Source organism: Plecotus auritus (genome assembly GCF_963455305.1).
Source record: "Plecotus auritus genome assembly, chromosome: 5".
Lineage (NCBI taxonomy): Eukaryota > Metazoa > Chordata > Mammalia > Chiroptera > Vespertilionidae > Plecotus > Plecotus auritus.
Window position 1 is genome coordinate 180130640 of NC_137776.1, and position 26639 is coordinate 180157278.

Genomic DNA, 26639 nt, shown 5'->3' on the forward strand with positions numbered 1-26639 from the left:
CCCCTTTGGCAGTGAGGGAAGCGGGGTCCACCAGGACCGTGGCCTCGTACTTATGGAGAAGTTGAAGCTCCCTGGTCTCTGTTGTCCCATCTCCATTGACAAGGTGGGTGGGGGAGTGATGTTTTGGCTGTAGGTACACGTGATTTGGCACAGAGAAATGAGACCAGCTGGCTGGACCCGTGTCAGAGGCTTTATTCTTTCTTTTCACACAAGAGAACCTACAAGGGAGATAGACTGTGATCGGCAGCGGATTATTTGTGAGGAAGTAGCCCAAGCGACTTGACTCTCTTAATACTCAGATGGGCTCTAATCTTTGTTTTCTTTTTGGTATCGGATTAGAAAAATGTAGGGCAGGGTTAGGATTGGCTGTTAACAATACCATGGCAAATATATGCCCGAGAAGTTCAGAGCAGGTCGGGAGGGTTGGCGTGGCAGCTGTCAGTCTGTCTTTGCCACTTGTGACACTTGTTTTGATTTTTTTTTATTCTACCTCTGTCTTCCCTTATCAAAAAGTGACTTGAATTTAAAGCCATTGGATGTAAATTAATTTTGTGTGGTAGCAAAGAAAAAAGTATTAATCCTCAGTAATAAAATAAATTCAAATAAAAACAGTGAAATATACCATTTTCTGCTGACACATTAGCAAAGATTAAAATAAGCACACCTCGAGTTATTATTTTACCAGTATGGTAATTTGGAAAGTACTGGTGAGGGTGTAAATTGTGCTTTTTGGAAAATAATTGAGGAGAATTTACCAAGAGCCCAGAATATTTGTACTCTGCCTGCTCATTCCATACCCAGAAAACTCTCCTAACTGTATCACTTACATTATTTTTAGACCATTTTTTTCTATTACAAAAAATAATATACTCTCAATGCAGAAAGCTGGGGAGAACATAGGAAGACAAATTAGCAATTAAAGATTAATCATAATCTTACTGCGCAAAAATAACATTTTGGTATAACTTTCTCTAATTTTTCCTATTTTTGTATACTTTAAAAAATAGTTGTAACATGCCCTTTCCCCCCTCTCTTAGCCATTTATTTTGAGCAATTTCTCCCTCTGTTGTACTCACCTGGGGAAACCCTAACCCTAAACTAGTTGAAACCAACTCTTCTTTCCTTCCTGGCCTGTACCGGGATAGATGAACATTGTTTGAAAAAATACACCAAAAAACCCCACAATTGAGCTGCCTGGTTTCACATTAAATTCATCGTCATGAACCTCAAATTAGCCCTTAATACTGTCCAGAAACGCTAACACATCTCTAAGTTCACTTTCCCAGACTTCGGGAAGGTATTTGCTACCCTCTTTCTTCAGACCTTCCATATGTGAGACCACTCTGCCCACTCTTAGCCGGGACCCATCTCCAACAGGAAACCCTCACCTCTGCCACCAGATCTCCAAGCCCACCAAGGTCTCCTCCCTCCTTCCCCCTGGCGCCATGGGGTATCCTGCTCCTGTTCATGCCCGATGCTTAATGACTGGCCAACAGTGGCTACGCAACAAATGTTACTGAATGAGTGAATGAATGAATACATATAGTTCCTATGTCATTATTTCTAATGAGTAAATAGTAGTCCATTGTAGAAATGTAACCTAAATGACTTACCACTGCTCTATTATTGTATATATTTGTTTCTAATTTTTCATTCCACTGAAACATGGGAAATAATCTAAATGGCTATTGGGAAACTATTGACTATTATGGTTGCATTTTAAATCCTAGAAAGCATTTTTATTAACCTGGGGAAATGAGTTTGGTGACTGAAAAATAAAGGTATAATCAAAATTATATATATAGCATGATTTTAACTGTAAGAGTGCATAGAAAAAGCTAGTAGGAAATAACTAAAATGTTCATTAAGCATTTCAAGTTGACAGGATTACAGGTTATTTTTCTTTTTTCTTTTTTTTAAGTAAACAAGTAATACATGGTATTTTCTGTGTTTTCCAAGAGTACTGCCGTGAGTGGGTTGTTGTAATCAGGAATACAGTTCTTAAACATTTCAGAACACGTTTACTGCACATCAGATTACTGCATTAGTCGAAAGCAGAGTTGGGAACCATTGTGCCATAGAGAATGACCTACGCGTTTGAAACACACTTGCTAACAGGCCTGCTTACCGCCTGGGTTAGGAAAGGGCGGTAAAAGTGGCCTTTCCTATGAAACCTGCATGGCTGGGTACACGCATGTGTAAAGGGGAATGATAGAGACTAACCAAACACCCTTTGGGAATCTCAGTGTTTAGAGGTGTAAAGTAGTCCTGAGACCAAAAAGTTTGAGAGCCACCAAATTAAGGAAACAGGAAGAGAACTCTTTGTTGTTGTTGTTGTTAATCCTCACTGATTTTTAGAGAGAGTGGGACGGAGGGAGTGGGAGAGCGAGAGATGAAACATCGATGTGAGAGGGACACATTGGTTGGTTGCCTCCCACACATGAGGCTGGGGACCAAACCTGAAACCCACGTGCCCTTGACTGGCCATCGAACTTGTGACCCTTTGGTTCACAGGCTGAAGCTTACTACTGAGCCACACAGGCCAGTCCAGAAAGAAAACCCTTTATGGTGGCTTGAGTCTGGCTCAGTGAACAGACTGTTTGAGCAACGAGAACAAAGCCTCTGGGGAGAAAAATGACCGAGTCTAGTAGGCAGGAGTTGAAGTCCTTGAACGTACATTAAAGTTTCCTTTCTCCTTTTCCTCCTCCCTTTCTTTGCCCTCCTTTTTCAGAGATCATGCATGATGTGATAAAGAAGGTAAAGAAGAAGGGGGAGTGGAAGGTAAGCAGAACAGTATAATTAATGGCCTTAAAGGGGAGTTCACGTGGAAAGAATTACAGTGCGGGAAAGGTGTAGAGGCAGAGTGTGAAGACCTTCGTTGTGTCCAGAGAATAACATTAGGAAAGGTAATCTGCTTATGCCTCTCATTTGACATGATCCTGGTTATGAAATCTCTTGGTCATAACGCTTATCTGAAAGATCACCTGCTGAGGCAGGTTCTCAGTGGAACTCTTTTATTCAAACAGAACCTTAGCTGGAACCCATATGTAACCAGGAGAGGGCGGGTCTGCCCACCGTGGGAGAAAGGCAAGGCCCTTTGGCCCCCCTGGCAGCCTTAAAGCATCTCCATGGAGCCCACACGACGGGGTGGAAAGCCCCCTTTCGGTCTGTCCCCATCTGTCAGTAGCTACATGTTTATTCATGTAACTTGGAGAACAACGCTGGCTGTTTCACATGTAATGTACATGAAACAAGTATTTAAGTCAATCAAACTGGTTGGTTATGGCCTCAGGTCCTGGAGCGGGTGACGCGAGGAGTGGACGGTGTGCTGGCCTCCATTCAGGAAGTCAGCGTTTTAAGGGTCTCTTGGTTGTCTGGGGCCGGGCCTTACACTGGCCAGGAGAGCATCCGTTGCGCTTGAGCTTCCCTGTGTGCTATTGAAGTTTATTCCAACCACTCTTGCCTGCAAGTTTCAAGTCCATCGGCCGGGAGCAGCAGAGGTGACGGCACAGGAGGGTTTTGAAGTCTCCCCCGGGACTTGTGAGGCTGTTTTAGCAGCACATCCCCCTCACCCCAGCGCGGAGGGAACTCTCTATGCCTGTCTTTGTGGACCTAGGAGTTGTAAAAGGATCTCGAGGAAGCTGCTGCATAGAATGATCACTGGCCCTTACGCTGCAGCAGGGTGCTTTCTGGGCCACATCGTGTCTAGCCTCCGTTCCCTCAGTGTATATCATTAAAGAGGGAGAGCTAGCCTTGCTTTAGCTGCTTCCCTCGGTCCACAGTGGCTGCACGGAGCTAGGAAAGGTTAGCTGAAGAACTGCAGGCGGGAAACTTTTAGGCCCGATGGACGTCTTGTTCCTCCCATCTGGACTGAAGCGCAGTTTGCTCCCAGGTGATGTAAGTGCTGGTGAAGGTGCGTCCAGGTGACACTGTAACAGTCCCCACCTCCCGGACTGTCCTTGTGGCGCGAGTGCGGAGCTCTCTCCCTTTAAGAAAAAGCTGTGCCCTGAGAAAAGCCTCCCAGTATAGCTTCTCTGAGTGTGGGTGCTATAGATTGTTTTTGTCTCTTCTCTTTCTTTGCATTTTTATGAGTAATGGATCTCTTTATCGTGGAAAATAAAAAGGTTAATTTTTTTTAACTTATAAAATTAAGTCATGTCAGTAAGAGCAAGCTCTTAACTCCCAAGTTAGGTTAGCGTGTGGGGAAAAAGCTAGCATGCATTTCAGCAAACTTCTGCTGGCCCCCGGAAATGCTGAGTCTCAGTGTTCTGCCCTTCTGGGGCTCACGTTGAAGTCTGACGCGGTGAGCTGATGAGAAGAGCGAGAAGGTGCCGTACGGGCTGTAAGCTGGTCTCTCTGCTTCCAGGTGCTGGTGGTCGATCAGCTGAGCATGAGGATGCTCTCCTCCTGCTGTAAGATGACGGACATCATGACCGAGGGGATAACAAGTGAGCGCACCATTCTCTCTGCCCGTTAGTGACACGCAGGCCTTCCCTTCGTGCCAGCTTTCCTCCTCCCTATTCAGTGTTATCTACTTGACTTTAGACTCTTCCACCGACCTGGGTGGTAAGACTGTAAGTTCCTGAGAGAGACCCAAGGCTTCTTGTTCATCACTGAATCCCTGGGCCACTGCTGGATGCTCATTAGATATCTGTTAAAGGATGCCAAAAGGAAGGCTAAATCAGGGGAAAAGGCAGGCCATCCAATAGGAAGAAGAAGAAGAAAAAATGGGCAAAAGACCTGACCAGGCACTTAAAAAAAGAATAAATCCAAAATGGCCAATAAATACATGAAAAATTGCTTGCCCACTTTAAGGGCCAGGGAACTACAATTGAAACCAGAGTGAGAGATGGCTGTACACTCACCAGACTGGACTATGTAAACTCTGATACTGCCAAGTGCCAGGGAGGATGTAGAAAAATGGGAATTCCTATGTGACTGTCAGTTGGTGCAGCTGCTTTGAAAAACACTTAGCAGTGTCTAGGAGAGTTAAGTGTCCTATGGTTAGATGCTTTGAGCTTACAAACTTATTTTCATTAATTTTTAAAACTATGTTTTTCTCTGTCAAAGCAAAAAAACGTACAAAGGTTAGGGGAGGAAAAGGCCAAATGGAGCTAACAAGCTTCTAGCAAAGGAGCAGCATTGCCCTGCCCCACTCTCTTCTCCCCCAACCCCCAGGCCAGTCACCCCAGAAAAAGCCATCTTGCTCTTTCTTCTGGTTATCTTTGTTATTTTTCTAAATAAATACTTATAATATTATCTCCTGATCCATCGATGTTAGACATTATCTATTGACTTCCTGTGGTGTAGGTGAGGGTTCAGCTCTCTCCTCCTGCACACAGACTCTTCCCTACCCCAAGGGTAGCTTTTTAAAAGTGCACTTGTTTGGCAAAATTTAAAAGTAAGCAACCCTATGATGAATCCCAAAACATTTTCGGGGAAAGTATTATTGGCTTATGAGACTCAAGAATGTACAACCCCTGGTGAAGTAGATGGGTTGAGGGGTTCGGTATTAACTTGAACATTACTTGGGGTGAGAAGTCTTTATAAATGTTTCAAGGGATACTCCTGAAGTGATGCGCTTATTTCCCTCAGCCACCTGCATAGGAAAGGGCCCCACAGTACCGCTCTCCCTGTACCAGAGATGGTCCAGCGGAGGTAACTCCTGAGCTCTGCCAGGTGACTGTGAGAGGGCGACCCTCCCAAAGCTCTTCTCTCTAGGGTGGTGACACAGCCAGAAAGAACAAGTGACCAAAAGCCCTGGTTTGCCTTAACAACATGTAACGTTTTGCCTTGGAACTACTGAGAGGGTATGTCTGGAATGTCCTCATTTGCTATACAGAGGAAAATGATAAAACTGGCCAGCGGCTGATAAATAAACCCAGCGTGGGAATTCTAAAGGAACTTGGATTTTGGGGGACAAATGAACAACAACAGCAACAAAACCTGAAGGAAGTGGCAGATTTTCCATTTTCAGTCAGAGCAGATCAAGGAATTCACTGAAACCGAAATGGGGAGTGGGGAATACTTAGTGGGATAAGGTTTCCGGTTTTCTAAAATCTTGAGCTCTGTGGGACAGTGGAAAGCGGTGACTCTCAGGAAGCGGTGACCCCCGCCCCCCCCCCCCCCAGATTTTTATGTGTGCTTGTCTGAAGGTAGCCTGTGCCTGTCACTTCCAGTCTTGTGATGACCAGTTGCATTTTCTTATTCACGGCGGGCTGCTGTTTTGTTGTCTAGTTGTGGAAGATATCAACAAGTGCAGGGAGCCACTGCCCAGCCTGGAGGCTGTGTACCTCATCACTCCGTCAGAGAAGGTAAGTCCTCCCCCTGGAAGAGCTTTGGCTAAGGTCACTCGTGCTGGCGTGGCGTCTGCGCAGCAGTGTCTGCCGTTTCTAGGTTAAGCACGCATTTAACACACTGCTCTGCTTAACCACAGCTCACAATCGGGGGGTGGGAGAGGCAGAGAGGAGTGGAGAGAGCCTTACGCTGTCTGAAATACACCGCTGTCCAGAAAGCCAGTGCCAGGCCGTTCAGCTTCCCCCTTGCACGCCCTCTCTGGGTAGGAGTCCACTTTATCTAGTTAGGGATCAGCCTTCCGAACTCAGGTGTCTTATACTTTCAGGCTGAATGCATCACCATCCCATTAGTGTTCGGAATTACCTGTCTTACCATTGTGGGGGGTTGGTTCAAACCAGCATCCAGACAAGGTCCACCTCCTGGCTTTGGCTAATAGTTGTCTTAGGCCTGTCTCTCAGCCCATAAGTTGCCCGCAGTTTTCACACTTTCTTTTCCCTTGTAAAAGCTGGCTTACGTGTGAGTTTCTGAAGATGCAACTATATCGCTAGAACTTCATCGGTGTGAATCTCCTGGAAAGTTTTGACCAATTTCCTCTCTTGTGGGTCTCTTCTTAGGGACCGATGTTATGGTGGCATCAAAGAACTGACACTGTCATTCTGGAATGATCTAAGAAGGCTTTTGTTCATCTAAACTCCCAAATAATCCTAGTTGCAAATTTCAAAACATGAGTTAGAATTGCACATTAAAAATCCCCTATTTTGTACAAGTAGCTTGAGTGCCCTCTTGGATTTAATTTTGACCAGATATAGGTTCCATTTGCTTCTAGAATTGGATTCAGTTGCCTTTTTTATCCCTCTTCACAGTCTATCCGCTCCCTCATGAATGACTTTAAGGACCCACCGACGGCGAAGTACCGGGCTGCCCATGTCTTCTTCACTGACTGTGAGTACGGCTGTCAGGTGCTGCTCCGTCCTCCAGGGAGGCCTTCTGCGTGGCACGGTGAACCAGAACCACGCCAGGGCAACGGGGAAGAAATGGGTTGTTGCCATGATTGTCCCGATCTTTTCTTTTAGAAGAAAAATTGCATAAGAGACAAAAATAAGCACATACATATGCAAACCCTCTAGCTAGTGCAGTCCTTTCTGATAAAAAATAGCACTTCTTCTTAGGACTGGAGGGTTTAATGCTGAGCAGAATTTCCCGGTGCCAGCCTTGGTGTTCCACCATATGGACTTCCAGATATCACTAAACTATAGTGTACGTCCATCCGTTTTCCGACCACAAAGATTTCATCTGGTCTTATCTCAGCTAGCCTGGCATCATTGTCCTGGAGTCCGTTCTGTTATTTTGTGGATTTGTGTGCAAGGAGCCAGTGACCTAACATCCTGGTCAATCTTTAACAGCAGAGAGATGAGTAAGGCGGGATAGCTAAAGAGCACACAACAACAACAGATTCCCTGGTGTTCTTCTCTGAAGGAAACCCGGCAAAACTTACCCTGAGAAAGTGGGGAAAGGTTCCGGCAAAGAATACTTATACTATTTTAATGTGGGTGACAAAGAGAGCAGGTAGGCAGCATGAGTAATAATGAAACAAGAATGCATTTCTGGGACCCTGCACCCGTGTTTGGCCCAGGAGAGCTGTGTGAACCGTGGTTCCCCACCAAGTGGGTCCTGAGCGGCTGAGCTCCTTGAGGGTCCAGGGAAACACCAGCATCACATTGCCCAGTGACGGATTTTCCGTTACTTTATTTTTCACGAGCATGTCAGGTGCATGGTGTCGTGTATATTGCAGGTCTTCTCCCACCCCTTAATCCCTTCTGGGTTTTCCCCTTCCTCTCCTTGATGTCAGAAAACACTTTTTATTAGCTGTCAGTATCTCAGTCTTTATTGCCATTGTTCCTCTGTTCTATGTTGAACCTTATGGGTGTTTTTATATTCCTTTTATAGCCTGGAGGTAGTGGATATTTTAGGAAGGAATTAACTTTTTATTTTCTTTGTTAAAATGCTAATAAATGAAGAATCCACCAGACACATGTGACTATGGCAATTAACCAGCAAATGGACAGGAAAACCTAGTGGCTTTTGTCATTCCTGCAGCTTGTCCAGATGCCTTGTTTAACGAGCTGGTAAAATCTCGAGCAGCCAAAGTCATCAAGACTCTGACGGAAATCAACATTGCGTTTCTCCCCTACGAGTCCCAGGTGAGGCTGGTAGGGAGCTCATGGAACTCTGCATCCTTGTTATTCTGTCAGGAGCTCTGCGGGGGGCGGGTAGGGGTGCAGTACACAGAGTGGGGAGGGAAGGTGTCATATTCTGGAAGACTGAATGAGGGGCTGTGAGCTGATGTTTATGTAATGGAAAGAGGCGGTATTCCTTAGGGGTCTGCCCGGCCTTCATCTTACTCTGCATTTATTTCTGACCCTTTAAAGCCTTTGTGTGCACTTCTCCGTGCTCCCAGCATTCACCCCAACTCGCTGAGTCCCGATAACCAAATGGTAGACAATCCAAAAGGAGCATGGAAGGAGAGATGGGAAGGGATCAGACGACGCCCATCTGCTGTGAAGGGACTGTTTCTATGTAGAGATAACCTCAGCCTGTCATGTGCTGAGTGAACAGATGGCAGCCTTCGTCATTAGCCCTTAACACTGCCAGTGCCAGGAGGGCGGCAGCAAGCCGCCCGCTTGGAAAACACAAAGTTGTTAAGCCAGCAAAGGAGAAGCTGATGGTGAGAGGGTTCAGAATGTATGTCTTGGTCTTTTAAGATTTGTTAAAAGGTCTTCTGGCAAACAAAGAAATAAGATAACAGGACATTTATGCATTTTGTAGAGATAAAAAATGATTGTGATATATGGCAGCGGTCGCCAACCTTTTGGGCTTCACAGACCACCAGGGGTCCGCGGTCCACCGGTTGGCGACTGCTGGCATATGGAATCTTTATAGATCGGCTTCTAAACACCAAATAGTGACCTGTTCTTAGCTAAGGAGGGATGGAAAAAGTACAGCATGAACATTTAAACACGGTCGCCTTCCCAGCTCACTTGGCCCAAAGCCCATTCCCTGAGGGCAGCACATTTTTTTCCTGTGAGCGCTGTCACCACCTGGATTGAACAAAATCCACCTTTAGCATGTTCCAGCACACCGTATTTCATAGATTTTAAAAAGCAATACACTTCAAAAACAACCCTGCGGTTTCCTAGATCAGTGGTCGGCAAACTGCGGCTCGCGAGCCACGTGCAGTTCACAAGCCACGGTTTGCCGCTCTGTTGACTAATGAGTTTGCCGACCACTGTTCTAGATGATCAGGGCGGTTCACATCAGTGAGATTCTGAGAAAATACTTAGCTGGTAGGCTAGGTAGTTTAAGAGAAAACTTTAAACTTCCGGAACTCTCCAAAGAAAAAGAAAAGTGGTTAGAACATACCCGAGGATACAAAATTGTTCAATCAAAAAGCGCCATTTGCACGCAGTCACAGCACAATTTCTGTCTTATCCCTTCTTTACTTAACCCTCTAATGGCCTGTGAAGTCTGACACTAGCCTCCTCTCCTGCTCTCCTGCCGGTCTCCTCATTGTTCATCAGACACGCTTGCCTCAGGTTTTGGCCCAGCCATCCCTCCATGGGGAAGTCCCCCTGCTGGTGAGACACTCCGCACCTCCTTCAAGCCCTGTTCAAACCTTAGGAGGCCTTGTCCTCCCTGTCCAGCCCATCCGGGCATTCTTTCCCTGCTTTTTTTTTTTTTTTAATATATTTTATTGATTTTTTACAGAGAGGAAGGAAGAGGGATAGAGAGTTAGAAACATCAATGAGAGAGAAACATCGATCAGCCGCCTCCCGCACACCTCCCACTGGGGATGTGCCCGCAACCAAGTTACATGCCCTTGACCGGAATCGAACCTGGGACCCCTCAGTCCACAGGCCGACGCTCTATCCACTGAGCCAAACCGGTTTTGGCTCCCTGCTTTTTTTTTTTTTTTTAATTTTTTTAAATATATTTTTACTGATTTTTTTACAGAGAGGAAGGGAGAGGGATAGAGAGTTAGAAACATCGATGAGAGAGAGACATCGATCAGCTGCCTCCTACACACCCCCCACTGGGGATGTGCCCGCAACCAAGGTACATGCCCTTGACCAGAATTGAACCTGGGACCCTTCAAGTCCGCCGGCCGATGCTCTATCCACTGAGCCAAACCAGTAAGGGCCTTTCCCTGCTTTATTATTTTCTCATACAGACCAGTTTCTCACATGCCATACAACTTACTTTTTTTAAAAAATATATATATTTTTTTAATTGATTTTTTACAGAGAGGAAAGGAGAGGGATAGAGAATTAGAAACATCGATGAGAGAGAAACATCGATTCAGCTGCCTCCTGCACACTCCCTACTGGGGGTGTGCCCGCAACCAAGGTACATGCCCTTGACCGGAATCGAACCTGGGATCCTTCAGTCCACAGGCCAACGCTCTACCCACTGAGCCAAACCGGTTAGGGCCAACTTACTTTTCATTATGTTTATCATTTGTTTACTGCCTGCCTTCCCTTCACACACTCCACGAAGATGATCATGTTTTGGTCACGAATAGTTCCCGTGTGTTCAGCACAGTGCCTGGCCCAGCAGACACCCAGCCCAGATTTGAAGGATAAATGAAAACATGCTCTGAAGACTCGCGATCGGGTTTGGAGAACATTCTGACGTTCAGCATCCTGGATGCAAACACTGTATGTGTGTGTATTTTTGCCGCCGCCTCAGGTGTATTCCCTGGACTCGGCTGACTCTTTCCAGAGCTTCTACAGTCCCCACAAGGCTCAGATGAAGAACCCTATACTAGAGCGCCTAGCAGAGCAGATCGCAACTCTGTGTGCCACCCTGAAGGAGTACCCAGCCGTGCGGTATCGTGGGTAAGGCAGTGCGCTCGGGAGCAGCTGCCCCGATTCCTCTGGCCGTAACATCCCTTTGCCAATTGTCTCAGGGTCAAGATTTAAGTGTCTCGCATTTATAATTATTCTCCCAATGGTTTTGTTATTTTTTAAATTTTATTATGAACTATAATAATACATATAGAAAAGAGCATGAAATATACAAAAATATTCAGTTATGAGTAACTAAAATATGAACCCCTATGTAATGGCCACCCAGGTTCCCTATAGTTTTTCATCTCTTTCTAACCTTTAAAAACAAACGTCATCTTTGCAGAAGATGTTTCAGAGTAAGGTAAAATACAAAGAAATAATTCTGTAAAGGACACAGTCAGGTTTTATAAAGTCATCCATGCATCACTTCCCTGCTGTGTGCTAAGGGCTGGGGAGACTCCACCTGAGGATACAGCCCTGGTCTGGGCAGGCAGGGACATCCCGGCAGACGGGCCGTAGGCTGTGCACGCCTGCCGTGTGAGCGCTGCGAGGTATGCCTAAGGACAGACCAGCCAGGGGCCCTTCAGCCCTTGGAGCTGAGAGGACCCAGAACAGCTCAGACCAGAGGGGACGTTTGAACTAGGTCTTGGAGGACAGGTTTGGATCTCAAAAGACCGATGAGGGCCAGAGGGCCTTTTCTGTGGACGGTTGGCTTTGCCATCGGTATGAGCAAAAGCGTGGAGCTGGGAAACCAAGGGCAAGTGTGAGGAGCATGGGCAGTCTAGCACAGTGTGTGCGTAGGGCAGGGGCGAGATGGAGGCCTCGAATGCCAGCTTTGGGATTATGTCCTTCAGTGGCTGTCCCCGGGAAACCTTTGGGGGGCTGACGGGGGAGTGAACGCAGGAGTCCAGTGAGGAGAAAGTGGAGCCAGAGGAGCTGAGGGCCTGAACCTGGAGTGCAGGGGTCAGTTTCCAGCCAGCCTGTTACCTTTGTCTGCTGGACGTGTAACCGAAGAACAGCGCCTCCCTTGGTCTGCCCAGTGTCTGGCCCCCTCTGTTGTTGGTGTTTCCTGACAAAAGCTGGAAATGGGGGCCGAGGCCATCTCTCGGGACAGAGGAGTGGCGGATTGGCCTTCATTCGTGGGAGGGCTGGGCTGGGAGCAGAGGCGCTTCAGCCCGAGCCTGGCCAGGTGGCAGGCAGCACCACACACTGTGTACAGCCAGGTGGGGCCCGGAAACACTGTAGGCTGAGCCCGGGGTAAGGTTCAGAGGCTCTCACTTGCCAGCAAACAAGACCCAAGGGGATTTGAGTCGAGGGAAGTGAGACTCAGGTGGGTCAGGCGCAGATGGCCGATCACGGGGAAAGGACAGATGGTCAGGACCCTCTGCTGATGTGGGGCTGTTCATCGGAAGCTGCTTTTCACTCGTTTCTGTTCCCGGGACAGAGATAAAGATTTTTTTCTGTTTGTCCTTTTTAATTATACACACATATGTGACCATATTCTCATTGTAAACAAGCAATGCAGGTGAAACTCGTGTGCCCCTTGACCTGCCTGCACTGCCCTGCCTCTCTCCCGAGGCCCCGTCACTGTGTCTCTCCTCCTCGGCAGGGAGTACAAGGACAATGCTCTGCTGGCCCAGCTAATCCAGGACAAGCTCGACGCCTACAAAGCCGATGACCCCACCATGGGCGAGGTAAGTGGACGTGGACCACGGGGTTCTCTCACCAGGTGACTGAGTGCCGCTGGGGTGGCAGTGCTGGGGACAGCGCGGTTGTCACAGAGCATGCTGAGTGCCGCTGTCCCTGCTCGTGGCCTCTGGTGACATGCTCAGCCCCTGACTGAGACTCTGATCAGTGTAGCCAGGGTGACGACTCATTTCTGTTCTCTGGGACGACCCCAGATTTAGCACTGGAACCCCCTCAGTAGAACAATGTCAACCCCAGAAAACGGACCTTGTGCAGATTTCACTAGTTTGTATGTGTGTGCGTGTGTGTGTGTGAGAGAGAGAGTTCTATTTAATTGTTTCACATGTATAGATTCCTGTAAGCCCACTGCAGTCAAGGCACAGAGTTCCTCAGCATCTCGGATTTACAACCATAAGTCCCAGGGCCTGGACCCCCTCGGCCCGGGCACATGCATGGTGGGCCGCCCCATTCGTAGCTGAACCCAGTGGTGCTCTTCTTTGTGAGCTCACCGTGGACCCAGCCTCCGTTTCAGATCTGCTTCAAAGGACACTCACTGTGAAACAGACATACTGGGTTCTCTCTCACACGTGTGGGCTGGTATTCTTGTCAAGCAGTAAAGGGACTGTGTTCCGTGCTATTTTAGTAGGTTTTGTCTCCGGGTTCACTGCCTGCTGCCCCCTTTTACAGGAGGGCCCTGCGTGCTGCAGAAGCCAGCACTGTACGGAGTGGCTTGTGAAAGTCCCCCGTGTCCTTCCCTCTAGGGCCCAGACAAGGCTCGCTCCCAGCTCCTGATCCTGGACCGCGGTTTCGACCCCAGTTCCCCTGTCCTTCATGAGCTGACCTTTCAGGCTATGAGTTACGATCTGCTGCCTATCGAGAATGACGTGTACAAGTAAGTATGCTCACCCCGGAGGGACTGCAGCTTTGCAAATGAACCAGAAACACCTCTGACTTAGGAAAAGGGTGTCATCGATTCTAGGAAACGTGGGTGCTTCCATAGTCTTGTCACTTAGCCTGCAAGCTTGTCTGTGCGTTCCCAACATCCTCACGGCACTTCTAGCCAGGAACTCGGGCCCTTTTGGGGGAGAACAAGGACTTAGTTCCCCGCTCCGTAGTCTGCTCTCATGTCAGTGTGTCGATTGGGCACGTGTGCATATCTTTTGCAGCGTTGAATCTTACTTGCAGATGATCATCAAATATGATGACAAATACATCCACAGGAGTTTCTCACTGAATGCATTTGCAGAGGAGCCGTTTCCTTCATTATAAACGTTTTTTTCTTGGTAGCAATCATTAGAAATTCAGTTTCTAAAAACTGATTTTTATTTTATTTTTTTAAATATATTTTATTGATTTTTTACAGAGAGGAAGGGAGAGAGATAGAGAGTTAGAAACATTGATAAGAGAGAAACATCGATCAGCTGCCTCCTGCACACCTCCCACTGGGTATGTGCCCGCAACCAAGGTACATGCCCTTGACCGGAATCGAACCTGGGACCCTTGAGTCCACAGGCTGACGCTCTATCCACTAAGCCAAACTGGTTAGGGCCTAATTTTTATTTTTATGGAAACAGGCTGCACTGTTCTCATGTCATTTACCTTGACCATGAGGTAGTGGTTCCGATGAAGGTTCTGAAGCCATGAGCGGATGGATCTCTGCTCCTCTCCCCTTGGCACCTGTGGTTCTTGCCCTCCTTAGGTGTTCATGCTTCCACAGGAGTCCTCGGCCGACACCCCGCATTGGAGGATGGTGCTCAGGCCTTTCTGAGGGAGGGACAAAGGGTGATCTTTGTCTTTCCCTTGTAACTCACCTGTAACCTGACTTCACACCCTGAGCCACATGGCTCAGGTGGCGCTCAAGTCAGCTGACCCTGAGGCATCTAAGACAGAGCTCCGTGTCAGTTGACCTTGATTGGAGCCTCTGCCCGAGGAATTGCAGCCATTAGTGCCCATTCCGCAGACACCAGATGGTCATGGTGCTTGTAAAGTCATTCCTGGGGACATCTGTCTGCTGAGGACTGTGAGCTCTTGGCTGTTGCAAACCAGAGGGGACTTGGATGGATTGTGTGGGCCCTCCCCTCTCTAGGTATGAGACGAGCGGCATCGGAGAGGCGCGGGTGAAGGAAGTGCTTCTGGACGAGGACGACGACCTCTGGATAACGCTGCGCCACAAGCACATCGCAGAGGTGTCCCAGTAAGAGCCCTCCTGCCCTCCTCCAGGACGACGCGTTGCTCTCTCCCCAGTGCGGTTCCCAGTGTGCGCTCTGGGCAGCTGGGCTGGAGCTCATCAGCCATGAACTCGCTGCCTCAGCAAAGTGGCCAGCATGCTAACCTCTGATGATAAACCCCTCCTGATCCCTGAGCTAGGGCTCCACCAGCTTCAGGAAGTTAGAAAATTCATTGTGTTAGGGGAATGCTTTGGAAAGCATTTGTACCTCTCAGCAAAATCCTATATAATAAAAGCCTAATATGCAAAGTGTCCGACCATTCGACCAGTCGCTATGCCGTGCACTGATCACCAGGGGGCAGACGCTCCAACCGGTAGGTTAGCTTGCTGCTGGGGTCCGGCCGGGCAAGACAGGCCGGACATACCCTGGAGCCCTCCCGTGGCCCCTCCCCAGCCCAGTCGTGCACCAGTGGGGTCCCTCGGCCTGGCCTGTGCCCTCTCGCAATCCGGGACCCCTCGGGGGATGTTGGAGAGCCGGTTTCAGCCTGATCCCTGCAGGCCAGGCTGAGGGACCCCACCGGTGCATGAATCCATGCACTGGGCCTCTAGTGCTTTATAAACACTGAGCATGTAAAATGAGTTTGTTCCATTTGAAGGTCCAGACCCCACTATGCAATTCTCTTTATGTAGCTGGTGTGGGATCTTCCTCTTCCGTTGTCATACCTGAAATTTCTGAGCAAGAACTCTCCACACACAGAAGTACTTTGCTCTGAAAGTGTTTCAAAATGTTTCCAATCTGTAAACATTCTTATAAGACCTTTAAACAATTCTGTTTTTGGAAAAAGACACCTTCTGCCACATTCAGGAAATTCACAAGGAAGCGTGAGAAAATAATAGTCTTGGATAGGTCTGCTGTTTAGAAGTGGTCTCCACACTTTGGGGATCACTCAACTTTAGAAAAATGTAGATTCACATTTCCAGTATTTACATTTAATTCGATTTATCTGTGAAGTAAAATATATGCTTTGTTGTACTAATGTGTATACTTCGCAGCATATACAAAAACATAAATTTGGAAAGGATGAAGTAAAATAAGCATAAGTAGATGTCCTAATATTTTCTTCTCTCTTCTGGAGTCATTCACGCACCCCACTCTGGAGAACCCTGGTTTAGAATATTAGCTAGAAAAACATTGTCTGTCTGTCTGTCTCTCCCAGAAAGTCACTTTAAGTGCGTCCCTTATGACAGGAGAAGTCACCACATTTTCCTAAAGGAAGAATCTTGCATTATTCCAATATCATTCATACAGGGGCCCTTGGTGCTGCTTTGAGACTTAGCTGCCTTCTTCTGTCTTCCAGGGAAGTGACCCGTTCTCTGAAAGATTTTTCTTCCAGCAAGAGAATGAACACTGGGGAGAAGGTAGGCCCACGCGCTGCTGCAGTGCCCGTCAGTTGACCCTGCTTTCTCCCTCGGAGCAGGGAGGACGCCTCCCAGCATCAGGCTGGGGAGCTGGGGGCCATAGTCCTCCCTTTATCCGGGATCGTTTTGTCTTTCTTTTGCATTCAAGATTGAGATCCGGAACCCCGTCTTCTGATATTTATAGAGAGCTTCTTTTTGTTACTCCGAGGATCCATATTTGCTGTTTTGGATCATGATTCATTTTAAGCTGGAAGAACTGTGAAGCCTTTTTAGCTTGTGGAGGAATTAGAATTCATGACCTAACTTTCCTGGGCCTCTCCTTATCCTGCTGTTTACAGAGGTGGCTTACCCATCAGCAGAGGGAGATAAGCTCTGATGGTGTCACTCCCTGCCTTAAAACCTGTTAGTGACTTCCCCTTCAGGAGAATCAAGCCCCACCTGCTGGTACATCGTATGGAACCTGGGTCGTCAGGCTCCAGAGGCTCTCTGGTCTGGGACATCTCTGTCTCCCTCCTTCTTGTCCCCACCACCTTGCTCCAGCCTCACCTGAGCTCCTTATCTGGGCCTTGCCTTGTGAAGTCCCAGTCCTTTGCTCAGGTATCATGTTTTTTTGTTTTTAAATATGTTTTTATTGATTTTGAGAGAAAGAGGAAGGGGGAGAGAGAGAGAAACATCAATGAGAGAGAAACATTGATCCACCGCCTCCTGCGCCTGCAACCCAGGTATGTGCCCTGACTGGGAATTGAACTGGTGATCTCTTGGTGAATGTGACAACGCTCAATCCACTGAGCCACACCGGCCAGGTTGGGTGCTGTTTTTTGGGGGGAGGAGCAGGAACCTTCCCTACTCCTCCCTAGACTGGTGAAGTGCCTCTGCTCTGTGCACCCACACTGACACCCACAGAGAGCGCCAAGCCACTCAGCTGGATAGTTCCTTTGCCAAATGTGAGCTCCTTCAAGGCAGAAATACTTGAAAAAAAATTTTTGTGTTTTGATCCTTGTATGTCCAGCACCTAAAAGTGTCTGGAATGTAGTAGTAATTCAATAAATTTTTGTTGGATAAATGAGTGGGATTAAGTGGGTCACACAGTTAGAGAGTGAGCAGATGCCTTTCACTTGTCAGGATGCAGATTCCAGCCTTTTCACCTTCTCCCTACTGTCCCCTGTCTACTCAGCTGCAGCCTTTCAACATGAACTTGATGCCTAGAGCGCTTAAGCTGGGGATGCAGAGAGGCAGAGGATGGACAAAAACGTGTTCTTTCCTGGCAAGAGTTATGCTCTCAGTAACTTTCTAGTCCAACAAAGAAAACATAATTGCTGGGCTCCAGAGTTCAGCTCTCCACCTATAAGACAATCATGCTATTTGGGTCAATAATTATTTGAGCAGAGGCTTGGCACCCTGAACACACATGATCTTGTGTGTAATGGATTCATTTTGAGAGTTACAGAACACACTTGGGGCTTCGGTGCTGGCTGCTGTCCTGTCCTGCGCCCACCACACTTGCTCAGCCTCCTAGGTCAAGGCCACGGGCGTGAGACTGTCTGCTTTCCTTCCCTTACAGACCACCATGCGGGACCTGTCCCAGATGCTGAAGAAAATGCCCCAGTACCAGAAAGAGCTCAGCAAGGTATGGCGATCCAGAGTGATTGAGTGCGATCATGAGTGTAATCAGCTTCAGAAAAGCGTCTCAAAGTCCTAGCACACTGACCGGTTCATTGACATCCACGGATCTTCAGTCATCTTCCATTCTTAACAGACAAAAATGGGAGGCTGCCTTCTTTTCTATGACTTTTCTCCTCTCCATCTTTTTCTCTTTATTCTTCCTATTCCTCTTCTCATCAGCCTCGCCACAGGGCTGCTTGAGTGTCATCACAACATGGCAGCTGGCTTCCATGGAGCGAGTGACCCGGGAGAGAGAGCTGGAAAGAAGTCACATGCCCTCCCCATCCTGATCCGGGATGTTACACATCACTTCTCCGCACTGTTCCTTAGAAGCGAGTCACTAAACCCAGCCCACACTCAAGGAGCGGGGAGCTAAGCTCCTCCTCCTGGAGGAATAATATCGAAGAATTTGTGGGCACATTGTGCAGCCATCATCCCACCCCATCCCACCCACGAAGGATTCCCCCCTCCTCTTGACCCTTGGAATGTGGTTTGTCCCTCTCTCTTGACACATAATTCCCTGCCTTGTGATGGTTGTTTGCCGGCCTGCATGAGGCTGGTGATTCCTTGGTGTCTGGCCCAGTGTTGATGCATCATAGGTAGGTGTCACACATATCAGTGAGTAATCTGGATCACAAACTGCTTTTTCCTAGTACTCCACCCACCTGCATCTTGCCGAGGACTGCATGAAGCATTATCAAGGCACCGTGGATAAGCTCTGCCGGGTGGAGCAGGTAGGACCCTGTCCTTCTCTTCCTGCCGTGACCACTTACCCAGCAGAAGTTTAACCTCTGACCTTGAACATCCTGCAGAATCATAGGAAGTAGAGACGGGAAAGCCTACGAGATCGTGCGGTCTCACCTTGCGAGCCAGTGCCATATACTCTCAAGGGTAGGGACTGGGTGGTCTGGAATGCCATGCCGTTTGGATTTTGCATGTCTGGCTTTCCGAAGGTTCTGAGCCCTAGCGGGCGGGGCCGGCTGAGTTTTATATCCGAATGCATTTTCCTCCTGCTGCAGCCACAGCAGCTTCGGCGGCCTCGGGTAGTGCAGTAGCAGGTGGCGAATTCGCCCCCGCCTCACTGGTCACAGTTAGGGCTGTACGGTCAGAGTCTGGGATTTGAGTTGTGTGTCTGTCACAGGTTTGTTTGCTGTGCCCATTCCTCTCTGTATTTTCTTCATCTGCAAAGGGAAATACAATGCTGCCATGACTTCTGGGAGTGTGGTGTGGTGTGGGGCCAGTAAGCTGGCACTCAGTTCTCTAGTGTGATAACATGACGCAGCCAGGGCAGCTTCTCGGGGGAGAGAGGGCACTCAGCAGAAGGCCCCTCTTCACACTAAAAACAGCTCAAGTTCTCAGTGTGATGATGGGATTTCCATCTGGTTTGATGTGATGGGCTCAGCTTAGGTTTGAAAGACCTGCCCCGATTCATTGCCTGTCCGAATGGAAGCAGCCCTGCTAAACGCGTCAGTTTCCCAGGTGATGTTGGCAGACACAGGTCCTCCTTCACCACCGGAGAGTGGGTTATCCCCGCATCAGTAACAACGCAGTCGGGATTAGTCCTCGGAAGTTGTTTCAGAGTGCTCAGTGGTGTTTGGTGAGCTAGTTACATTTAATTTGCCTTTTGGAAAGTGTTAGAATCAGGTCCTGCTGAACAAACATCCGTGAGGCTGGTGTGGGACTGAGAGGTGAAGGGGTCTAGGAGAGGTGCCCTGCCTCCCTCCGACCCAGACTGGGAAGAGGCCATGAACTTGAGGTCATAATTGTTAGGAACTCCTGGGATCTTGAGGGAAAAAAGGAAACTGTCAGGCACCTTTGAGAACAGGACCAACAGTTCTTGACGGGCTGAGCCTGCTGCCCTGGCTCGAAGCTTCCCCTGAGGCTGGCACAGTTTACTGGCACCTCCGGAAGGGAACAGCGACCTTTAAACAAGATGGCAAGTCATCGAAGTGAACCTGGAGCTTTTCCCCACTGATGGTCTAGAAAACGGTGCTAGTTACATGGGTGCCAGCTGGCGTCATGAGCGTAGAAGTACCTGCTCAGACCTCTGCCAACCCAGCCACAATCCCAGACATTTATGGACCAGCAGTTTCCTCATAGTTGCCGCCTATCCCGACTGTCACCAGAGTGGGGCCAGCACGGTGTGTTTTCTGCAGGACCTGGCCATGGGCACAGATGCTGAAGGCGAGAAGATCAAGGACCCCATGAGAGCCATCGTCCCCATTCTGCTGGACGCAAATGTCAGCACTTACGACAAAATCCGCATCATCCTCCTCTACATCTTTCTCAAGAATGGTAGGAGTGGGGGGGTATGAGGAGGGCAGCTGGGGGACCAAGCGGGTGGAAAGGGCATTTGATAAGAAGTTCCCAGGGGCTCTTTACATTTGGGGAAATGTAACGTAGGCAAGTCAATTTCCACTGGAGGCTGTGCTCCCCGGTAGTTCTAGGTTAACCAGTGATAAGGGACTCACAGCTGAGGACCGAGGGCCAGGCGGGGGAGCCCTTAAAGCAGGGAGCGCGTCTGCCAGACACCTTGAACTTGCACCACACTTGTGGCCTGTGCCTTTACATAACTGATTTTTACCCCATCATGGTTGCCCATATGTGTCCATTGTGCAAAAAGATGGGCACAAAGACTCTTGCCCACGTTGACTTGGATGTGGGCCCAGGGTGGCAGGGTGACTGAGAAGCAGGAGACGAGGGAAACATAGACCCTGAGGGGGAATTGCCGATGGTCGCAGCCCGGGATGGAGTGGCTAGCATGGAACAGGAGTCCTGATCCTTGCCTCACGGTAAAGTTGATGCAGTGAGCAGGTTAATTTCCACCGGTGCTGGGGAGAAGGGGCCCTGCCCGCTCCCGCCAGGCGGTGGGCGCGCCTCTGCGTGTGCACTGTGCAGGGCGGGTGTGGTGACGGGTTTTGTTCTCTCAGGCATCACTGAGGAAAACCTGAACAAACTGATCCAGCACGCCCAGATCCCCCCGGAGGACAGCGAGATCATCACCAACATGGCGCACCTGGGCGTGCCCATCGTCACCGATGTAAGGGCCAGCCTTGCGCGTGATGTGGGGCGGGGGGCAGGAGGGAAGCTGGTGGGTCTTTCTCTTCTCCCCTGACATACTTAGGCAGCTTCTGAGGCACACGCTCACCACTGAGAAAGAGAAAGCAGGTAAAACCAGAGGAATAAAGATACTGAGATGTGAGTAACAGGGTTAGCGCCAGGAGCCCCGACGTGCACATGTGGGCATGGAGCGCAGCCGCCAAAGCTGAGCCACACTGTGGACCAGCCCACGGCAGGAGCCACGCCTGCAGGTCGCCTGGCTCTGCCTTTGGACACCCAGACACAGCTTCTTCCGTGGGAATCAACACTGCCGCTGACCTAGGACCAAGTCAGGGCAGCTTGTCCGGGAGGCCCAGCCCACAGTGGGCTCTAGGAGAGGCTGGGGGTGGGGGCCCAGGATGAGGAAGAGTCCCGAGCACTCTTCACAGCACCCCACTAGGAGCCTCCAGGCAGGGACCCGGTGGGTGTTCCTCCTGTGGCGGTCAGCTCTGCCGCAGCGCTGACCAAGCTAGAGCTGCAGATGCCGTTCCGGAGCACCAGACCAGAGACCTGGAACTGGCATTTTTAGACCCATGTTCCCAAGAGGGACCAAAGGGAGAATGGAGATGATGCCTTCAGTACATCCTGTGCTGTTGAAACAAAACCAAGGAGTAAGTCATACCCAAAGTGGTGTGTTCTCCTGGTGTCAGTCGACAGCAAACTATTCTTTTTTAACCCCTGGATATTTTTTTAATTTGACCTGCATCTGCCGTGACTTTAAAGAGCCAAGTTTGGCCCTGGCTGGTGTGGCTCAGCTGGTTGGGCATTGTCCCGTGCACCAGAAGGTTGCCAGTTCACTTTCCATTGGGGGCATATGCAGGCTTGATCCCTGGTATGGGGCACGCAGGAGGCAACTGATTAATGTTTTGCTCTCACATCAGTGTTTCTCCTCTCTCTCCCTCTTCCTTCCTCTCTCTAAAATTCAATTTAAAATACTAAAAAATAAGCCCTAGCCAGTTTGGCTAAGCGGATAGTGTCAGCCTGTGGACCAAAAGGTCTCAGGTTCGATTCCGGTCAAGGGCACATACCTTGGTTGCAGGCTCCTCCCGGGCGCAGGCCCTGGTACAGGAGGCAACCAATCGATGTGTTTCTCTCACATTGATGTTTCTCTTTGTCTTTCCCTCTCTCCTCCACTATCCTTAAAACTCAATGGGAAAATATCCTCAGGTGAGGACCAACAACAAAAATAAAAAAATAGTAATAATAAAATATTAAAAAACAAAAAGAAAAAAAAAGAACCAATTTTGCTCCAGTTCCTAGAAGGGCATACTTTTGGCTTTTCCAGGGAAAACACTCCCACCCGTTAGTGTTTGCCCATGCTGCCGTTCCGAAAGGGGGCCTTGGGAGAGAATTTCCAGAGGCCAGCAAGGTCCCCCGCGGTCCACGTGGCCCCTGACAGTCTAATCTTGTATGTTTGCGTTCAGTCTACGTTGCGTCGCAGGAGCAAGCCAGAACGGAAGGAGCGCATCAGTGAGCAGACCTACCAGCTGTCACGATGGACCCCGATTATTAAAGACATCATGGAGGTCAGTGATGAGGGGTGGGCGGGGTGGAGACAGACGCCAGGCCCAGGGCTCTTCACGAAAAGGCCTGATGCTTCCAGCTCCACCAGCTAGAGGTGGCGGTGACACCCAAAGGACTGGCTTCCGGGAGCTCTCACAGGCCTCGTAGCGTCTTGTCCTGGGAATAATGAAGAGCAGGCCCAGCAGCCTGCCAGGTGCAGGTCCCCGAGACCACGTGATTTCTAGGCAGCAGGAGGTAGAGACCCTCAGTGGTACCGCACCCGGAGGAACCAAACAGATCACAGCATCCAAAGGGCCGATGAGTAGCCAGTTCCATACTGAGGTGTGGGTGGGCCTCTGGAATGTGAGCCCAGCCTGCCCCCCCTTCTCCCATTTACCCCGTCCCTCAGTCCTCCATGCCAGCCAGAGACCCTGCCAAGCATATTTCTGCTTCTACTCTTCTGTTCAAACTCACCCCTTGTCTGGAATGTTCTCACTCTCCTTCCTTCAAAGTCCCCATCCCGTCTCACTGTGCCATCCACCACCCCACCTGTCCAACCCCGCCCCACAGGGGCCGCCTGGACTCCAGGAGCCTATGTTAGGGAGGTTCTTTGTGCATGTACGCTGCTTGGTGTTTGGCTCATCTTTTTATACCTCGTTCCTCTGCCCATGCTTTGTGCATAGTAGGTGTTTCACGTTTGTAAGGCGCCTGTCCCTCCCGTCTCTTCTTGTAGATCAGGGAAGCTGCGTAGAATCCCACATGCTAGATGTTGGGGGTGGGATTAGAGCTAATTTGTCCAACTCCTCACTTGACAGGCAGGTGGGACTGGGGTCCGAGAATGAAGAGACTTGCTCAGGATCCCTTTGTTGACTCATTGCAGAGCAGGTGTTCATACTGAACTGTACGTTAAAAGAAATATTTTAAATATATACAGTGAGTCAGCTTCCTATTTTTAAAATTCACAAACCAAAAGGCTGGGTGAACATGAGACATCTGGAAACCAGCTACAGTTCTTGGCTTGCTGCAGAGGTAAAGCCAGCCCCTGTCTCATCCCTCCTTTGTTCTCTGCTCCCTTCCTGCCCCTCCTTCCTGGACCCCCAGGGAGACGTGTACGCTTGGCATGGTAGCTCCTCGGGGGAGTGTAGGTTCCTAGGCAGCAGGAGGTGGAGAGCTGGGACTTACCCACCAGATAATTAGCCCCTTGGGCAACTGAGGGTGGAAGGCTTTCACTTGCCTGAGAGACTGCCGGTGCCTGGTTTCCACAAGGCCGATGTGTCAGGAATTTATGGGACAGAATACAGCACAGTCTCACACAGAATGTAAAAGAGGGAGAAAAAAGAATTAATTGCAAGAAAAATCAATGGAAGTTTTAAAGATTTCTGTTAATGAGCAGACCTACAGACTAATCGCAGCATGTCGGTGGTTCTGGGCATCCTCTCCACTCCGGGCACTGCCCTGGGCAGCGGCAGCGGCAGCGGCAGCAGCAGCCGAGCAGGGAGGCGTCTGGATGCTGCGAACCTGGCATGGTTTTCACTAAGGGACTTGTTCTTCGAATTCTCACTTGGGTTCCGTCAGCCCTTTCCCAGCAGGTGGCAGACCTCACATGGGTCTCTTTTCTTTTTATGTATTTGTATTGATTTCAGAGAGGAAGGAAGAGAGAGAGATAGAAACATCAGTGATGAGAGAGAATCATTGCTTGGCTGCCTCTTGCACACCCCACACTGGGGATTGAACTCACAACCCAGACATGCGCCCTGACCCGAAACAAACCATGACCTCCTGGTTTATGGGTCGATGCTCAACCACTGAGCCACACAGGCTGGGCAACATCAGTCTCTTTTCTTTCCAGGACACCATTGAGGACAAGCTCGATACCAAGCACTACCCTTACATCTCTACCCGCTCCTCTGCCTCCTTCAGCACCACCGCTGTCAGGTGAGAATCCCCGAGCAGGCAAGGCGGCGGCAGTAAGGGGACTGGCTCCGGTGGCATGTCAGCTACATAGTGGTCCTGTTGTGACACAGCATGGCCCGTGAGAACCCTCTCGCTGTGCTCATCGCAGCCAGGTGCAGGCCGGCCCTGACAGCGCCACCGCCCATGTCGCCTTCCTCTCAGTGCAGGGAGGCCCGGCCCAGGGCGGCATCTGTGCACATTTGCTGTCCTTTGACTGTTGTTCCTGCTCGCTGCCAGCAGAGCGCCCATTCAAGCCTAGGAACATGTACCCCGGGGGTAGACTCCTGGACGAACAGCATGCCGGAGGAGCTGTTGAACTTAACATGTCAAACAGTAAAGCCGACCTGAACCTGGCTGCCGCCTCCATGTTCTAAGAGGCTGACAGGTGGCAGCAGGGCGCTCGTAGCGATTCTGCTCCTGGCCCCACTGCGGTTCATTCACAGCCCTCACCACGCAGCTCCTCTGTGCTCACCGTGGACAGAACGAACGTGTAAACGTGTCAGCAGGTATGAAGTGCAGGTATGAGTGCGGGTGAACATTATTAATCTCTCTCTCCCCCGGCCCCCCCTCAGCGCCCGCTATGGGCACTGGCATAAGAACAAGGCCCCGGGCGAGTACCGCAGTGGTCCCCGTCTCATCATTTTCATCCTGGGAGGCGTGAGCCTGAGCGAGATGCGCTGCGCCTACGAGGTGACCCAGGCCAACGGCAAGTGGGAAGTGCTGATAGGTGAGTGGGCGTGTTTCCCGGAGGGAGGGGCTGCTTCTCGCACTGGGCTCCATTCCATGCTTTGATGTTTCATTCTGTCCTCCACTCCGCTGCCCCTGCCCAACGTCGTCTCTAGAGCTGTTCATGGTCGGCAGAAGCTAAGGGGCGAGGGTTCCTTCCTCGTGTCTGCGTGCGGTGGGAGGGGCCTGACACAGACTCCGGCAGCCCAGGCCCACTTTCTGCTCGGCCCCTGCCCGTGGGTCACCTGGGCACACCCTCCACCTCTCCAGGCTGCCATCTCCTTATCCAACCAAACAGGTTAAGAACACCCACTTAGTCCAAACTAGGCCTGAGGTAGGACTTGTCCATGTCCTGGCCTTGGGCCTCACACCGAGGTGCTCAGTGAAAGAAAGGTAAACTCTGACCCCTCCTTACCTCTCCGTCGGAGATGGACAGACACGCGTGTGAGCAGAGACTGCCCGAGGCGTGCCGGCCTCTGCCCAGGGTCCCCCTCCGGCCCTACTACTTCTCGGTCTCTCACACCCTGTCCGCGATTTCCTGATGGTTTTCCAGAAGAAAGGAAGCAACTCACAGGAGCTGACTCAATGCAGCGGGAGGTGTTTCTCCTTTTCATGCGTGTAGGCACACCCACAGTTCTAGGGTTGGAAGAGAAAGAGGGAGCTGAGAAAAATCTTGCTTTCGCCACGTTTTCCTCAGTCCCTCCTTTCCCTTAACAAAATGGAGTGGCACTTGCCCGGATGCCTCTTGACAGTAATTGGCAAGAGGCGATCAGCACATACTACCTGGCCGGGTTCTGCCCTCTCCCCTTATCTCGACAAGACGTGTCAGCTTCATCCTCCCCTTCGGAGTGGCTGAGTCACAGTGCCCCCAGGCTCTCAGAGGGAGCAGGTTCTACACACCAGTCACGTGGTCGTCCCTGGTGTCTCAAGATGAACCTAGAAGCACCATTCAGTGGGGAGACTGGACATTCTTCCTCCCGTCCCCGCTCCCTGGAGCTCCCCCATCCGGTCGCCATTTCTCTCTGTATTGTTCCTTCCTTTACGTAATGTAGGCCCCCGCGATGAAGCTCTCTGCTCCCTGCTTGCATACGTGTTGCATGCGTGTGTTGGATAATTCTTAGCTCAAACACAGTTTTCCTGGGCAGAAGCTGTCATAGCCAGGCTTGGGGGTAAATCTCCATCTTTAGCTTTGGCCCTGGCCTGAGGCTCCCTGTTGGGAGGTGGTATAACCTGGGGAGATGAAGTGGCCCACAGATTTGTGGAGGGGCCTGGCTCAGACA

At 49.9% G+C, this 26639-nt stretch overlaps 1 protein-coding gene across 2 annotated transcripts in view; it reads left to right on the forward strand.

Annotated features, from left to right (window-relative positions):
* The window catches only part of STXBP1 (syntaxin binding protein 1), a 50620-nt gene that overhangs the window by 17657 nt on the left and 6324 nt on the right, over window positions 1-26639 (forward strand). For both annotated transcript variants that reach the window (XM_080667208.1, XM_080667207.1), the window contains exons 2-18: window positions 2732-2781; window positions 4367-4448; window positions 6238-6314; window positions 7161-7239; window positions 8395-8498; window positions 11044-11192; window positions 12754-12838; window positions 13592-13722; window positions 14917-15024; window positions 16356-16416; window positions 17978-18043; window positions 18732-18812; window positions 20235-20373; window positions 21009-21118; window positions 22602-22703; window positions 24530-24615; window positions 25206-25360. In XM_080667208.1, the coding sequence (XP_080523334.1) occupies window positions 2732-2781; window positions 4367-4448; window positions 6238-6314; window positions 7161-7239; window positions 8395-8498; window positions 11044-11192; window positions 12754-12838; window positions 13592-13722; window positions 14917-15024; window positions 16356-16416; window positions 17978-18043; window positions 18732-18812; window positions 20235-20373; window positions 21009-21118; window positions 22602-22703; window positions 24530-24615; window positions 25206-25360 (1665 nt within the window). The remainder of the gene's footprint in view (window positions 1-2731; window positions 2782-4366; window positions 4449-6237; window positions 6315-7160; window positions 7240-8394; window positions 8499-11043; window positions 11193-12753; window positions 12839-13591; window positions 13723-14916; window positions 15025-16355; window positions 16417-17977; window positions 18044-18731; window positions 18813-20234; window positions 20374-21008; window positions 21119-22601; window positions 22704-24529; window positions 24616-25205; window positions 25361-26639) is intronic.